This window comes from Tasmannia lanceolata, unplaced genomic scaffold (genome assembly GCF_043159265.1).
Source record: "Tasmannia lanceolata isolate RefF3 unplaced genomic scaffold, GAP_Taslan_0.1 ptg000013l, whole genome shotgun sequence".
NCBI lineage: Eukaryota > Viridiplantae > Streptophyta > Magnoliopsida > Canellales > Winteraceae > Tasmannia > Tasmannia lanceolata.
Window position 1 is genome coordinate 5,734,799 of NW_027518690.1, and position 15,707 is coordinate 5,750,505.

General features: G+C 37.3%; 1 protein-coding gene and 1 long non-coding RNA gene across 2 annotated transcripts; one reads left to right on the forward strand and one right to left on the reverse strand.

Moving 5' to 3' along the window:
- Positions 1 to 6,238: 6,238 nt before the first annotated feature.
- LOC143889831 (uncharacterized) lies at positions 6,239 to 6,680 on the forward strand. The gene is made up of 3 exons (XR_013254954.1): positions 6,239 to 6,339; positions 6,426 to 6,534; positions 6,617 to 6,680. It is a non-coding gene; the product is annotated as an uncharacterized LOC143889831 (long non-coding RNA).
- Positions 6,681 to 11,060: 4,380 nt separating this feature from the next.
- LOC143889611 (noroxomaritidine synthase 2-like) lies at positions 11,061 to 12,879 on the reverse strand. Its single transcript, XM_077393880.1, has one exon. It carries the CDS (start codon positions 12,846 to 12,848, stop codon positions 11,274 to 11,276), a length of 1,575 nt encoding a protein of 524 aa, XP_077249995.1. The 5' UTR covers positions 12,849 to 12,879; the 3' UTR covers positions 11,061 to 11,273.
- Between the last annotated feature and the right edge of the window lie 2,828 nt (positions 12,880 to 15,707).

Genomic DNA, 15,707 nt, shown 5'->3' on the forward strand with positions numbered 1-15,707 from the left:
AGTAATAATGGATTCAACAGCCACCTTTATTCTATTTCCCGATATAATGGTATACTCTCTTCTACTAAGCACCTAACTCGCACCAAGACCTCACATAGAATTCTAAATGTACAAATCTTTTTCCGGAGTACTTACGAAATAGAAATAATAATATACAAAGATATGGTATTAATTCCAGGCCATATCGAACTTAAGGGATCCATACTTTAAGTATGTGTCATTTATTATTCAAGATAATAGCACTTGATACAAAGTTCACTCTCTTTAATTGATAATGCTAAGACTAGTCTATATCTTCATGACTCTAATGCTGCCATTTAAAATAACCGAGAGGTGTGTCGAAAGTGAGCACAACCAAGGTTCTGAATCTAAAGCCTTTCAAAGTGTGCTCAAAACTACAACTTTGGTGAATATACTTTAAGGTTATCAAAACACATCATAAGGGTATTTACAAGTGCTTCCAATGATCCTCTAAAATATTCACTAACTACATTCAATAACTCCTTTGCATTTTCGAGTCTTAAAAATATCTCGAATTGCATAAAAATGGAGGTCTACCATTACTACTAGAGTGATACTAACATTGAACTCCCACTATTCATAAGCATCTTTTAGATGTGGGTTTAGTGAGCCTGTCATTCAATGATACATAGTCTAGCCTTTTGTAGTCTTGAATTATGCAGATCTATTCCATCACTTGCTAAGGTTTCTGACCCACTAAAGTACTCAACATAATTGGTATCTAGAAAAGACACTAAGATACCAACAACTTCAATGTCACAGACACAGACTTGCAGTTCCAAACATGCTCACTTCTTATAACACCTATTCAGTCCAAAAATGGAGTTTAATTAACTCAATCCACGATTTTAATCAATCCAACTGAAAAGAATGACTAAAATGTATAAAATCATGATGATACATAAGTGTGCTTCTAATTAGATACCATATGTGCCATCGTGGGTCGTCCATTGGACCGTGCCATGATGCAGAATTGGTTTCTAGTTTAGAAAACACAATACCATGATTATGAAGAGACACCGGTGTATCACCGTGGTCATCCGTTGGGCCGTGCCACGGCACACAATTGGTTCTCACATACAATACTCAATCAATCTATCTTAAGGGAAAATTAGTTAGATTGCCTAGAATCACAAAAAAAACACAAAAACATGACCCCGACGAAACATCAGACGTGTCATTGTGGGTCGTCCGTTGGGCCGTGCCACAACACACAAACGATTTTCAATTCAGGAAATCACAATACTGTGATTCTGGCGAGACACCAGGCGTGTCACCGTGGGCCGTCCGTTGGGCCGTGCCACAGCACACAATTGGCTCTCCCATGAGACCAACTAGGGCCTGATAACCCTATACTTGAGGCGCACATCACCGTTGGGCAAAAGTATAACCCCAAACCAGGTTACCCAGGCCTAGCCCTCTCACACCGCCTATTTGTGCAAAACAACAGTCATCCGTTGGGCTAAGTGTTGCTCTTGGACAAATAGTCGCAATTGAAAGTGGTTCATGGTCCATAAATGTGTCATTGTATGCGATACTGTTCTCAAAATTAACCACGTAACCTTAAGCGATTTCGTTTCCCAGTTGGAATCGCAGTTCTTTGTTCATTCATTTAGTGACCAATCATAACAAGATATAGTTCAATTTCAACTAAAAATAATGAACAACGTAATAAACTTGTGTATACAAAACCAATTTTCAAGTTCCATGATCAAACATAGTTCAATATTTTAGGATTTGAAAATACACACTATCAGTTTATTATAACCATAAACTTAGGTTTTAAGCATATCTGGCATGAACTAATGTGCATTCAAGTTAAAAGTTTAGTCCCATATATGATTTCAACTAATCATTTTAACCCTTAAGTTATATGCAAAACATAAAGCATATAAACAACATATAGGGGTGCTTAAGTTAAGAATTAGAAACCAAAGGTGTTCATTGACTGAGTTTTAATCATTAAACAACATCAAAACTTTACATAACTGGGTCTCTATGGCATTTAGTTAATTCTTCAAGAGTTTGAAATCAAAATTAAACTAAAGGCCCACTTTAAAAAACCCAAAAGTTATAAAATTACACTGAAATTTTAAAATCCAGACTCCGAAAACCAAAACAGACCTTGGAAACGGGTTCATAATGGTCTAAAACCATAGGAATGGTCTAACCCAAGTCCAAAACCCCAAAATATTTGACTTAAAATCAAACTTATAAAACCAAAAGTCTTGATTTTACACTGTAACTATATCATACAGTGCTTAAATACCAGAAATGACCTCAAAAATAGGTCCAGAACGGTCTGTAACCTTAGGAACCAATCTAATCCGAGCCCAAAACTCCAAAAATTTTGACTCAAAACCAAATTTATAAAGTCAAAAGTGTTAAAAATACACTATAAGTGTATTATACAGTGTTCAAATGGCAAAATGGATAGCAAAAATGGTTTCAAAGGGTTGCAAAACGTTCGGAACCATTTTTACTTGGGCTAAAACCCTAAAATATTTGACTTAAAAACCAACTTGAAAAATCAAAAGTTTTTGAATTTACACTATACCTATATGATACAGATGCCAAATGCCAAAACTGACCCAAAAAATGGATTCAAAATGGTGCAAAACCTCCAAAACCACTATAATCTGGCCAAAAATCTCACAAAAATGGGCCAAACCGAGTCAAACACAGATTTGGGCCGTTTAGGCCTATGGGCCGGTTCAGGTCAGGTTGGGCCATGCGGTCTGGTGGGCTTAGAGGGTCTACTGGGCCCTTTTTAATTGAAAAGCCCGTCGCGGATCCTTGATGAGCCCGCGCGGCCGGTTCGGCCCGCCAAGCCCAACACTATTCATCGTCTTCTTCATTAAAATAGTGAAAATTCCAGCAAAATCCGAAAAAACACTCAAAGTTCGATTTATTATTGCGGCTTCGTTTGAAGTCCGATTGAGGCTCACAATACGCCGTTGGACTCGTCTCTCGACGAAATTTGCAACCACGCCGGAAAACCTCCGGTCGGACAAGCCGGTCGCCGGCGGCACACTGTTTTCCGACAAGGTCCAAAACTTCCCCAAAAGTTAAAATTTTCATCTTTAAATCGCCGTCAAACGCAATTCAGACATCGGATCGACGAACCGTTTGTTGCGTTGAATTCATGGGAACACAAGCAACGTTTCAGTGCCATTTAATCATCGATCCGACCTCAAAATTGATGGCGGCACTCAAAATACAAGTTTTCACAAACCCTATTTCAATTACTTTTAATGCGATTTTCTCGCCATTTTCTCGCCGGAACCGTGGCTTTGATACCACATGTAAGTGTTCGATACAATATGAACACCGGCAACGGATCTTAGCAATTCAACATTGAGAAAATCACATGTAACAATATGGAATAAATTGAAATGAGAAAAAGACATACCGGAAGCCATGAATCTTATTTTTCTTTCTCTTAAGGTTTCTCTTTGCTACACAATAGTCGGTGATGGGGACCGGTTTCCTTTCTCTTCAATCGTGGATTCTCAAAGTTTGGAAACAAATTCGTTGTGTGCAAATAGGACCCAAGAGTACTTTTTATAAGCGTTTGTGGGAAGAGATGCGACTCCTCATCGCGCCGATCCCTCTCCCCAAACGTCTCTTTACGTTTATACCTTTTCACATAAAGTCTTTTCATTAATGACTTTTAACAAAAGTAATTAACTAACCAAATGATCTTGACCGTCGATCTTGCAAAAGCCACATCCACCGTTAGGATTATTTCCTAACACCCCGAACATAGAGTAAGATTCTTTTGACTAGTTGAAAGTGACCAACTGTCGAGTTGTGCATGTACTGGCATTCACCATTAACCGCAAATGATAAGTTTGGTCTAATCATGGTGAGATATTGGAGTGCACCAACAATACTTTGGTATTGAGTGTTGTTGGATGAGGGATCATGAGTACCTTTCTTAGTTGGGGATGTGGCTTCCATAGGTGCAGAGATACTCTTACATGATTTCATCATGGCGTGATCCAACTATCCAAGAGATCAGTTGCATATTTAGATTGGGATAAAAAGAGGCCATCAGATGTGTTATAGACTTCAATACCGAGGAAGTAATAAAGTGGCCTCAAATCTTTCATTGAGAAAGAGCTTCCCAAAGTGTTGATAAGATCATCAAGTAAAGAGGGAGTATTTCCGGTCAAGATTATATCATCCACATATAGAAGGAGAATGATAGTGTTTTCACCGTGGAGAGAGAGAGAGAGAGACATCTACTACACTGCAACCAAACCCATACTCATGGAGAAAAGCACTAAATCAGAGGAATCTACTACACTGCAACCAAACCCATACTCATGGAGAAAAGCACTAAATCAGAGGAATCTACTACACTGCAACCAAACCCATACTCATGGAGAAAAGCACTAAATCAGAGGAATCTACGACACTGCAACTAAATCAATTGACCCATGCCTGTGGGGCTTGTTTGAGGCCATAGAGAGCCCTTTTAAGTTTGCATACATAGTGAGCCCGAGCAGGATCAACAAAATCTGGAGGTTGATCTATGTAAATGCGACATGAAGATACCCATGCAAGAAGGCATTTTTAACGTCGAGTTGGCAAATGGGCTAGCCTTTGACCGTAGCAAATACAACAAGACAAATACTCCCAAGTTTAATAACAGGGCTAAATGTTTGAATAAAATCCACGCCTTGTTGTTGAAATAGTTAAAAATTTAATTTACACTCATTTTATGTTGAAAGAATCATAGCCTTCTTGTAAAAATAGTTTAAAATTTGATTTACACTCATTTTATGTCAAAAGAATCATAGCCTAAAGAATGTTACATATGATATTTTCATTGCTCTTAATTTCTGAGTTTTCTCTATAATCTATCGGCGTAAAATGGCCATAAAACAAAATTTACTCTTACTTTTAATTATAAAATAGGTATCAACTTTGTTTTACACACTACAACAAATACGTTTTATAGCAGCGGTCCCTTACCAGCAGTCTTGAAAACCGCTCCTATAAGTCAACATTTGCATGCGGTCTTCAATAAACCGCTGCTGTATATCGTTGATATCCCACGCTTATAATAGACTACGCGTTAAAAGCCAGAACAAAACACACGAAAGAAAAAAATCGTGCCCTAACCTCCCGCCGTGCGAAACCCTCTTTCCCCTCCACTCCTTCGATTTCTCCACCATCCTTTGACGATTTCTCCATCTCTCCAGCGATTTGTCCATCTCTCCAGCGATTTCTCCATCTCTCCATCGATTTCTCCGTGTTTCAATCGTCCAAAAAATAGGGTAAAACCATTCTTCTTCTTTTTTCTTATTATTTTCTCTTACTTTCTTTCTTTCTTTCTCACAGAGATTCCTTTGTATTCCATGCTCTGTTATGGCAATGATGAAATTAGGTAAGATTTTCATTATTTTCTAGGGTTTGTTTTCTAGGGTTTGGGTTCTTTGTTTTGTGGCATTGTTTTTCCTTTCGTAATTTTTCAAAATAATTCTTGCAATCCAAACAAAGCCTTAGTTAGACATTTTTTCTATACCCTGGATTGTTCCATGGAGTTTTTTCTATAATTCGTTCCCTAATTGATGCAGGATCGTATGATCCGATTGCAGAGGCTCCCACAATAAAGAAGTCTATTATATGGCTTGAGAATTTTAAGCTTTGACGTGGTTTATTTGTTTAGGGTATGGTTGAATTGTAAGGAAATAGTCATACATCATTTTGCAGATATTGATGATTTGCTAAATGACATCAGTTAGATACTGCTAGTTTTCTAGATTATTTTGGCATTTGCAGATATTTACCTGCGTATCTCCTACATCTATGGCTATCGACGGCCATACTTTTCCAAAATATTTTTGATTTTGAACTTGGTATAGCCTAATTCTCAAGGAAGTAACTTGTTGAAACTTATATTTATGCACAATAAGATATTTAGTATTTAGTACCATTAAAAAAAGGTATTTAGTATTTCCTTTATTCCAGATTTCTTCTGTTTGGGCTTATTGGTTACCTCCATGTTCTGTTTTGAAGCTTACCACTCAATGACATAGTAACACCTCTAGACAAGATTACTGTTCTAATCACATCTGCATAAATTCATCTGTTCATTTTCTATTGACATACTAAACAACAATTTTTATCTAGACAGGAAAAATAACACTGCCTCTGATGAAATCCTTTTCCCAAACACTGCATATTTATAAAATTTTCTTTCTAGAGGTTCCTGCACTTGAGCATAATAACGAAATCCGAGGGGAGAGCTTGGATCTAATTAAATATATTGATAACCACTTTGAAGGCCCTGCACTTCTCCCTGTTGTAAGATGACGAAATTTTATTTGGAACTTAGATGCTAATCATTGTTTATCTTCAACATTTTGACAATGGCGCGGTGAAAACTGTAGGGTCCCACCAAGAGAGAGCTTGCTAAAGAGTTGCTTTCTTATAGTGACTCCTTCATTAAAGTCGTCTTTAGCTCATTTGCTTCCAAGGGAGATGCAGAATCTGAAGTTGGTGAGATTAAAAACTTTTTTTTTTGTATGCATTTTATTTGACTATGCAAGAAATTAAATTACAAACCAATAATCTGTATCAGGTGCATCTCTCGATTACATAGAAAGTGCACTTTCTAAATTTGATGATGGTCCTTTTTTTCTTGGGCAATTTAGTATGGTAAGTGATAACTTTACTTTGTTACTCTTTATAGGCTAGAATTCTCTTCATTTTCATTTAGATTCCAATACTTTTCTGCTTTATATGTTTGTTTACCGAATACAACTGATGCTTGCAATTTTTCAGAGCGTTACAGATTGCAATAAACATCGATCAGTGTTTTTTATTTTATCCTTGGATAGGCTTGCTTCTTTTTTGCTCTTACTCTAAATCATATGATCCCATCAACAATATGATGCTTAAAAAAATATCTTCTATCTTTCCTTCTTCTTTTTCACAATTCCCTAAGCACATCTTTATTGCTCTTACTCTAAATCATATCTACCATATTTGTAGGTATCCATCATGTTCCTCAAATAGATTATCTTGAGCCACCCATGAGTTGGCAACTTGGGATAATCTTGTTTTCTTTTTTCGAAGAGCACTATATGTCACTGTTTAAAAACTCCCCAAGTCAATCATCGACTCTCCCAAGTCAACTCCTTTTTACCTTGTGCTATTTCTCATCCAAATCCAAATTCTGCCCTATCAAGCCAGTCAAAAACTCCTCTGACTATCAATCATTGGCTCCCAAGTCTTTCATTTTCTTGACCGAGTTTTCATCAGACTGGGGTTTTTAAACTCTGCCATACATATGCCATTCTGATTTTATTTTGGTCTGCATTTAAGCCTCCTGCTCTGTTGTGTATCCTCTTGGTTTTAGTTATTCTATGTACAATCATTTCCTCTCCCATTTTGAAGAGTTCCAATTTATTCTTTTCATCACTTCACCCATTCTCCTTTCAGAAGCTCATCATTATCATGTTTTGTTTTCACGGGAAAATAATTTCTATGCAACAGCTGTTTCCATCTGACAACAACTCTTTATAGGCTAGAATTCTCTTCATTTTCACCTAAAATGGAGCTCCTTAGAGAATATAAATACTTGGTACTATTACTAAAAATACCCCCAATAGCATAGTAAACCTAGTGGTCTACGACTCGGTCCACGAACCATCGGGCAAGGGGTGCACTACCCCTGCACCCCCACCCAGCCAGGGCCACAGCCATGGCTCTGGACCCCGCTAGTTGGGTAAAATTGTACAGTACTGTAATGGAAGAATTCAAGACATATTAGTACATTATTGAGCAAATATTATTTGCAAGGAAATGATGTCTGTACTCTGTACTCCCTAAATATCTCTACAACAGTTTCATAACCAAGCTCTGTTATTATTATTCATCTATGTTTTTTTTTTCAGCCTTTCTCAGTTTATCCATGCACATTCTTATTGTTTACATATTGTCTAACTTTCCTAGCACTGTTTATTATTCTTTGTATTATTTACTGTCAAACGCTTCCCCTCTTATCACTCTTGAGTGCACTTCATACTGATTGTATCCATTGATCAAGTGGACCGCCATTACTTCAATTTATTGCCTTTGGTCTCATTGTGTTTGGATTATCATAAGCTGCGTCGAGCTATCAAGTCTTGCATTGCTTGGCATAAATAACATTGGTATATAAATCATTCAATTAATAATAATAATAATATGTGAGAGCTTATTGTAGGAGATGAACAAGATCGACGCTTATGTACAAACACGACAAGACCCTAAGGAGACAATTGAAACGATGATGAAACGGTTCTCGGTGAGCTCTGTACCACAACTCAATAACTTTAAATTCATGTTAGTTACAGAAAGAAGAAAAAAATATAGCATGACAAACTAGGAGAGTAGGTACTTGTTTCTACCCAAAACTAGCTAACCCTGTTTTCCATTTCTTTTGCAGGTCAAGTGAAAATCTCTCTCTCTCTCTCTCTCTCTCTCTCTCACTCTCATATGTTTGTGTATGTTTAAGTGAATTTTGCTTTGTTGTCTTATTATACATCACTTTTGACTTCACCTAAGGCACAATGTTGTGGTATGCTTGAAAGATGAACAATTTAGCCTTACTGAATCCATTTTAGTTGGACATGTGTTATATTTCTCTTGAAATACTTGAGGCATTGGGTCCCACATGTTGAAATATAAATGATTAAATAACACCAACTCTAACAGCTTAAGCTTCTGGAGTAATTGGTTGTTTCACACCACATGAATATAGTAATGCAAGTTGGATTATGGTTTCAGAAGAATCTAAAGTAAGGGTCTATTTTTGTTATCAGAGGAATTTCCTGTCTACACAGCCATAAACTAAAGTTCACATTAGTATGTCCTCAAAGTGGTACTTTGTTCTTCTACGTCCTTGTTCTTATCAATTATTTTCAGTGTTGATGTGGAAATAGTCACAATAAGTGACTTGATTAGCTAAAGAGTGGACAAGTCAGTGTCCACCATATTGTCCAGACTCATTGTGGTTGGTTAGCAAAAGTGAAATTCAGCAGGGCACAGAGTGCTGCTTTGTTTAAGCATCATATTGTTGATGGGATCAGTTGATGGAGTAGAATTGGTTGAGGGCCAATGAGATGTGACTGAGTGTTGGGTCGGTTGAGCACATTGATTTCTAAAGCAGGTTATGTATGTGTGTAAAGGTAATGTATGTATGTGTGTAATGTTTATGTGTGTAAAGGTACACTTAAGCCAGATTCTGTATTATACCCTTATTTTGGGGATTTCTAGAATTATAATTTTTTTTAACAATATCACTTTTAGCAGCGGTCTCGACCGCTGCTAAAAGATACAGTACTGCTGCTATATTGATGAACTTCGATGTCTACAAACCAAATGTAGCAGCGGTCATGACCGCTGCTATACAGTAACATACAAAAGCGGTCTTTTTAGCAGCGGTTATAACTGCTGCTAAAAAATACAGCGACGAGATAATTAGTAGCGGTTGTATAACCGCTGCTAAAAGTAATAGCAGCGGTTTTGGCCACTTTTAGCAGCGGTCATGACCACTGCTAAAAACCTTTTTTGTTGTAGTGACATCCATTTTACATCGAAAAAAATGTAGCCAACAGAAAGTTACATATGATAATTCTTCATCCATTGGCCTAAAATTTCGAGACCTCTCTATAATCTCTATCGATGTAAAATGGCCATAAAATAATTTACGCTTACCTTTAAGTGCGAAAACAGTTGTTTTACGCCCATTTTACGTAGAAAGATGTAGGAGTTTTATGTGGGCTTTCAGAATATATATTTTCATTTATTTTTGGGAATGCTCATAGTCATGCTCATATTTATATGCACGCTTTCAGAATATATTTTTTCATTTGTTTTTGGGAATGCTCATAGTCATGCTCATATTTATATGCACATATGATGGTTATTTTTGCTATTTGAGATAGTCATGTTCTTGATTATGTGGATGCTTGCTTAGTAAGTAGATGGATTTAATTAATTGATGAGATTGATTAATGATCATTAACAGTATGGTCTGCTACTCACACAATAGAGACCGGCTTCGACATCTGGGTATGTGCGGGATGAGGCCAATCGCAAAGAGGTGATTAGCCCCCTAATTCCACAGGAGATTAGAATGACTGGCCTATTTTAGAACTAGGATGAGGTACCCGAGATGAGTTGGATGGGCCTTACAGTTTTTTAGGACTGATCCTGCATCATGTAACCGCATGACCATATACCTAGTTTCGGATAGCTGTGAGCATTCCAGATTTACATCATGATATGTGCACCGGGTGTGACATGTGTTAGAGACCACTACCTATTTGCTCATGATTTATCCCTTTTACTCGGCATCGTGTGTGAGGAACCGGTTCAGTAACCCTTGTGCCCTTAGGTACCATTTGCTTTACTAGGAAGTTGAGATTTGATACTTACTACTTTGGCATGCTATCCTGCAATTGTGATCAGTTCGACCTACTGGCGCATTACTAGGAAAGCAGTTGGACATATATGGAATAGCATATGTGATTGGAGAAGATTCTGTAATATTTACACTGGTTGGGCTATGGCGTGCACTTGTCTCTCTTTATCAACCACGACATTTTTATCAGGATTTATTGGTCATTTTGCAAATTGTGTTCTAAATCTATTTATATAATTCGATATGCTTAGCTACAAAAATGAGCTTATGACACATTCTCTACATACACATAAAAAGAGATCATAAGATCTAATATATATTCGCCCCTCCCTCTACTTTTTCTGCTTCTAATTAGCATCTTTGCATCCATCCTTGATCACAGTCGTCCATCTTCATCGGACTAAGGTCTAACAGTTGTAAAGCTACAACTACTCAAGAAGTGCACTTACAAACCTCCTCAAGATTTCCAATCATCTTCCCTCAAATCAGATCGTGGTTACGATTGTGGCTTTGGCGTAATTATGTGTCTGGTTTACCGATTCTTCTGTATTTTTTTCTCTTTTTTTTTTTGAAATCGGAGCTTTCTCAGCGATAAAAAGAAACATAACTTAAGTAAAGGTACATATGAGATTTTCTTTGTTGGCATAAAATATCAAACCTTCTCTACAATATCTGCTTTCATGGATGTATATGGCTGTATGTGAATACAGAGAAAGGTTAAACAAACTTTGCATTACGATGGAAAGCTCAGTTCCCACTAGATTTGTCACAATTACGTCACAGGACAACTATATTGTAGACTATACTATATATTATTTGGTGAAAATCAAAGACATCTTTCTCTCACCCTAACCAACAACCCATGCTTCATGTGAAGAATTATAGAAATTTTAGGTGTCACAGGGTGGCCTTCAATCACATCAACATGAAAGTTATAGAGCATGGAAGAAACAACAGCCTTCATTTGTGTGAAAGCCACTTCCTTACCCAAACAACTCCTTGGCCCTGCATTGAAAGCCAAAAACTTGTAAGATGGTTCAAATCTCAATTTCCCACTCTCAGAAATCCATCTCTCTGGCTTAAATTCCAAGCAATCTTTCCCCCACACACCTTCCATCCTTCCCATAGCATACATGGAATACAAGATTTTCATCCCTGGTCTAACCTTTTCACCACTGGGAAGAACATCTGGCTCCAAAACACCCTTATGTTCTACATGAACTGGTGGAAATAATCTCAGTGATTCACACAAAGCTGCATGCAAATAAACTAACCCAGCAAGCTCCTCAGTTTTAAAAACTACCGGTTTAATTTTTTGCACAACTTCTTCTTTCTCTGGCAATATTGTCTTCAATTCTTCTAAAATCTTTGTTTCCACAATTGGGTTTTTGGAAATTATCCAAAAGAACCAAGTTAGAGCTGCACTAGTGGTGTCCCTCCCTGCAAGCATGAGATTCACTGTTGTGTCTCTAAGAAACCTATCTGATTTTGGTACTGACACCCCTTCTTCCAACTGATAATCCATATAAGATGTTAATAAATCAATTGCTTCTTCTTCTTCCCCTTCTATCTTCTTTTTGGGCTTCTCCAATTCTTTTCTTCTCATTGAAATATATTGTGCTATGAAATGATCAATTGTTTCCCAAGCCTCAGCCAATCTCTTCTCCTCCCCCATCCTTAGCCATCGTAGCAACTTCCACCAACTTCTCGGCGCGGTATGCCTGAAAATCAAAGCCTCTTCGACGACATCCATGGCTTTCGCAAACTGAACAGTTGGAAAACTAATAGAAAGACAACCAGGATCAATACCAAAAACCAAAATACAAGTACTATCAAACATGAACCTAAGCATCACATCTTGCAAATCAACAACTTTGCCTTGTTGGGCTATATGTTCAATAACAGGAATAAGCCCCTTCTCCACCTTTTCCCGGCTACTCTCCGCGACGAATTTTCGGAATCTTCTATGATTTATGAGGGTGTGGGCCATTTTTCGCTGAATTTTCCACGACTCCGAATCAGTATTGAAGATTCCGTCCCCGAGGATATCAAAAATTTCAAAGAAATCAGACCCCTTTGGATAATTTGAGAAGTTGGCATTCAAGATGTGGTTTACGTTCGCGGGATCACATGTGACTAACATCTCCATGTTGGCGAACCAAGGACCTTTGAACACAAAAGTGCAACCACTTTTGCTAAGAGCTTGGGTGCCCCAATCATAGAAGTTGTGGAGGTTAAGAAGAAGGGAAGGGAGCATTCCCACAAGAGGCCAATTCACAAAGACTTCATCTTTGAATCTACTTAGAAGAATTTGGAGAAAGAAGAAACAAAGGAGGGCTAGAAGGATTTCAGGATAGTTTTGGAGGAAACTCCATAAGCTCAGAAGCCATGCAGAGCCCATGGTTGGTACTGTGTGTGCAAGATTGTGAGGGTGGATAGATAGTATTTATAGGTAGAACCCATCTTTCTTTTCTATTTTTTAGACTAAATTGATGAAGTTACTTGTAAGCACAATAATATCAAACTATTGGGTCATAGAATATCATAAATGGGTGAAATTTTTTGAGTCATGGAAATAAGAACTTTTTAATAAAAATATATAACGTGGTCCGCTCCGTTGATGATCCAAACCATTCATTTTTTGGGTCCCAACATAAATAGGTCGTGCCTTGAAAAAGAATGGTTTGGATTATCATTTGGAGCGGGCCCCACTCTATATTTTTTTAAGAAATATGGGTAATGATATATTCACCCCTTTAATTTTCTTCCCTAGGCTAGCCCTTTCTGGTGTGTTTATCCACCTTTACGCTACATAAGATAATCCAATAAAGAAAAAGGGGCGAATATATTATTTGCCTAAAAAATACGTACACGTATTGCTGACACCATATAAAAACTCAAGAAACACATGGTGAGGCCCATCTACTCGTGGGTCCCACATGCCAAAACATATGCCAAGTGTCCAAAAGAATTTTTTTTTTTTTTTTGATATGCCAAGTGTCCAAAAGAATTAGTCTTACATGAGTGGGAATGAGAGAAGATTGTCCGATTCGCAAGATTTTTGGATCATTGGAGATCCAACATGGGTCCTACTAAATGGACAGTTTGGATCAATCAAAGGTGGACCCACAATGTTATCGTAGGGTGTCTCGTTAGTAATATGAGATTTTACATGGCCCTTATAGAAACCTCTATAGATCGGATGGTTAGCATCATCCTATGGAAATGATTTATGGGGCTAGCTCAAACTATTTACGATCGTAGCCCAACAAATGAACAGTTCTGATCACCCTATGTAGTGGGCCGCCAGTACTCTTTGAAACATACTGGACTATACAGCCGCACATGATATAAAAACTTGTGTATTACAATGAGGTTTGGGGCCTTCTTGAACATTCCTCGTGATGCAAACATGTATAGAATATTTCTATTGTAATCAGAATGTATTTATTTTATGGCTGTAGTTAGCTTCGCTGTAATTAATTTATACATATAATACTAATATGTTGCACCCTTTGTATCTACCGGAGGGATGTGGGTTTAACACTAAGGTAATTAATTTGTGTACGCATGTTGCATGGGTTGGTACCACGCATGATTCATTCCTTTTTAGGTGAGAGGTTCAACAGCTTCTTAAACATTCTGAATAATGGAGTGAACTCATCTTGAATTACGCTTGTTAATTGGCTATTAAAAACTTTTTGGAATTTGTATTAGCCTTTAAGCTGCTTAACTAATAAAAATCAACGTGAATTCGCCAATTATAAAAATTGGGAAATGACTAGCACAAACATGTTTGGATAATTGCACCCATCCTGTCTTTTATTATTTAAAGAGCTGTCAAGGATTATTACAGTTTCTAAAAAGCTCTTATAAACAAATTAAAAAGGAAAAGACAAGCTGTGATTTGTGCAATTATTAAAGCATGGTTGTGATTATATCATTTCCCTAAAAATATGGTAGAGAGAGAGAGAAAATAACCAACCTAATGATCAATGGGCGTCGAACCCAAATGAATTTTGGGTGCAACTTTGCAGGGGGGAGTGTAGACCGCAAATGAATTTTGGGTGCAACTTGTGTCTAAAATGTAGTCTAGAAAAAGTTTCGATAACATTTTACACACAAATTGCACCCAAGATATGAATTGAACATGAGAAATAGTGAACGATACCAATATTGTGTACACGCAACAAATATGGATTAAGATCCCAAAGCTATCAGCTTCATTAGAAGGTTAGCAGTCGCTCTTGTTTCTTACCAAAAGGTAGTGAGACATTTTTCATCTGATATGACAAGAGGGGTCTGATTTTTGTGTATGTACGTAGATAAAATTAAATATTTACATAAATCTGTGCGAGCACTTGATTCTAGAAGTTTTATTCTCTTTTCAGGTTAGGAGTTCCTTTCTCGAGTAAGTCAAGATATCCTTCACTTGGTAGGATTCTCTAATTCACTCACTTCTAGATTTTGTACATACAAGTGTTTTTCTTGAATGAGACATATAGACATATACACGTTGCACGGTGATATATGGTTGGAGCCTACAAATGAAATGTTTGGAAGGATGGATTTAAATGAACACCGTCGAAGTTAGTTCAAATGTCTTTTTTTTTTCTTTTTTGGGCTAAAGAAGCATTGAGTTAAAGAGAATGGGGAAAAGGATAGAACAACAGGAGAGGAGAAGAGGCCAAAATAGAGGCAACATTACCCAATCAGAGAGGGAGAAAAGAAGAAAAAATTTACACTTCAGAAATACGGAATCCGAATTGGAGAAGCGATATTGGTTGAAGCTGGTTCAAGCAAGTAGATGAGATTCTTTTTCTTGAGGTGGGGCATTTAGTGATTTAGATTTACTCCTGGAAACTTTCTCATGAATTTTCTTTGTGAGGAAACTTTCCATTTTCTGAGGCAATTTTTCACGGCATTAGGTTATATCAGATATGTTGGTGGAGATATATGTCTCCCCTCTTTGGTGTATGCATGAGTGCGGATGTGCTAGGACTGGTCACAGTTCAATGTGTTCGTCCAATTTTGATCTGAAAAATCAAACCGATCGTGCAGTTGCTTGTTGTTGAAAAAAATCGGCAAGGTAAACCCGATCCAATCGTGCACAAATTAACAGAAAAGTAAAGACAGACACAAACCACAAGATGCACACCGATATATTTTTTGTGGTTCGGCCAATTGCCTACATCCACGAGCGAGAAACACAACCATCCATTATGAGAAAAACAATATACATGCAAGGATTACAATAGAT

Coding starts and splice junctions, on each gene's coding strand:
- LOC143889611 (XM_077393880.1), bottom strand. CDS start 12,848: ATGGGCTCTGCATGGCTTCTGAGCTTATGGAGTTTCCTCCAAAACTAT.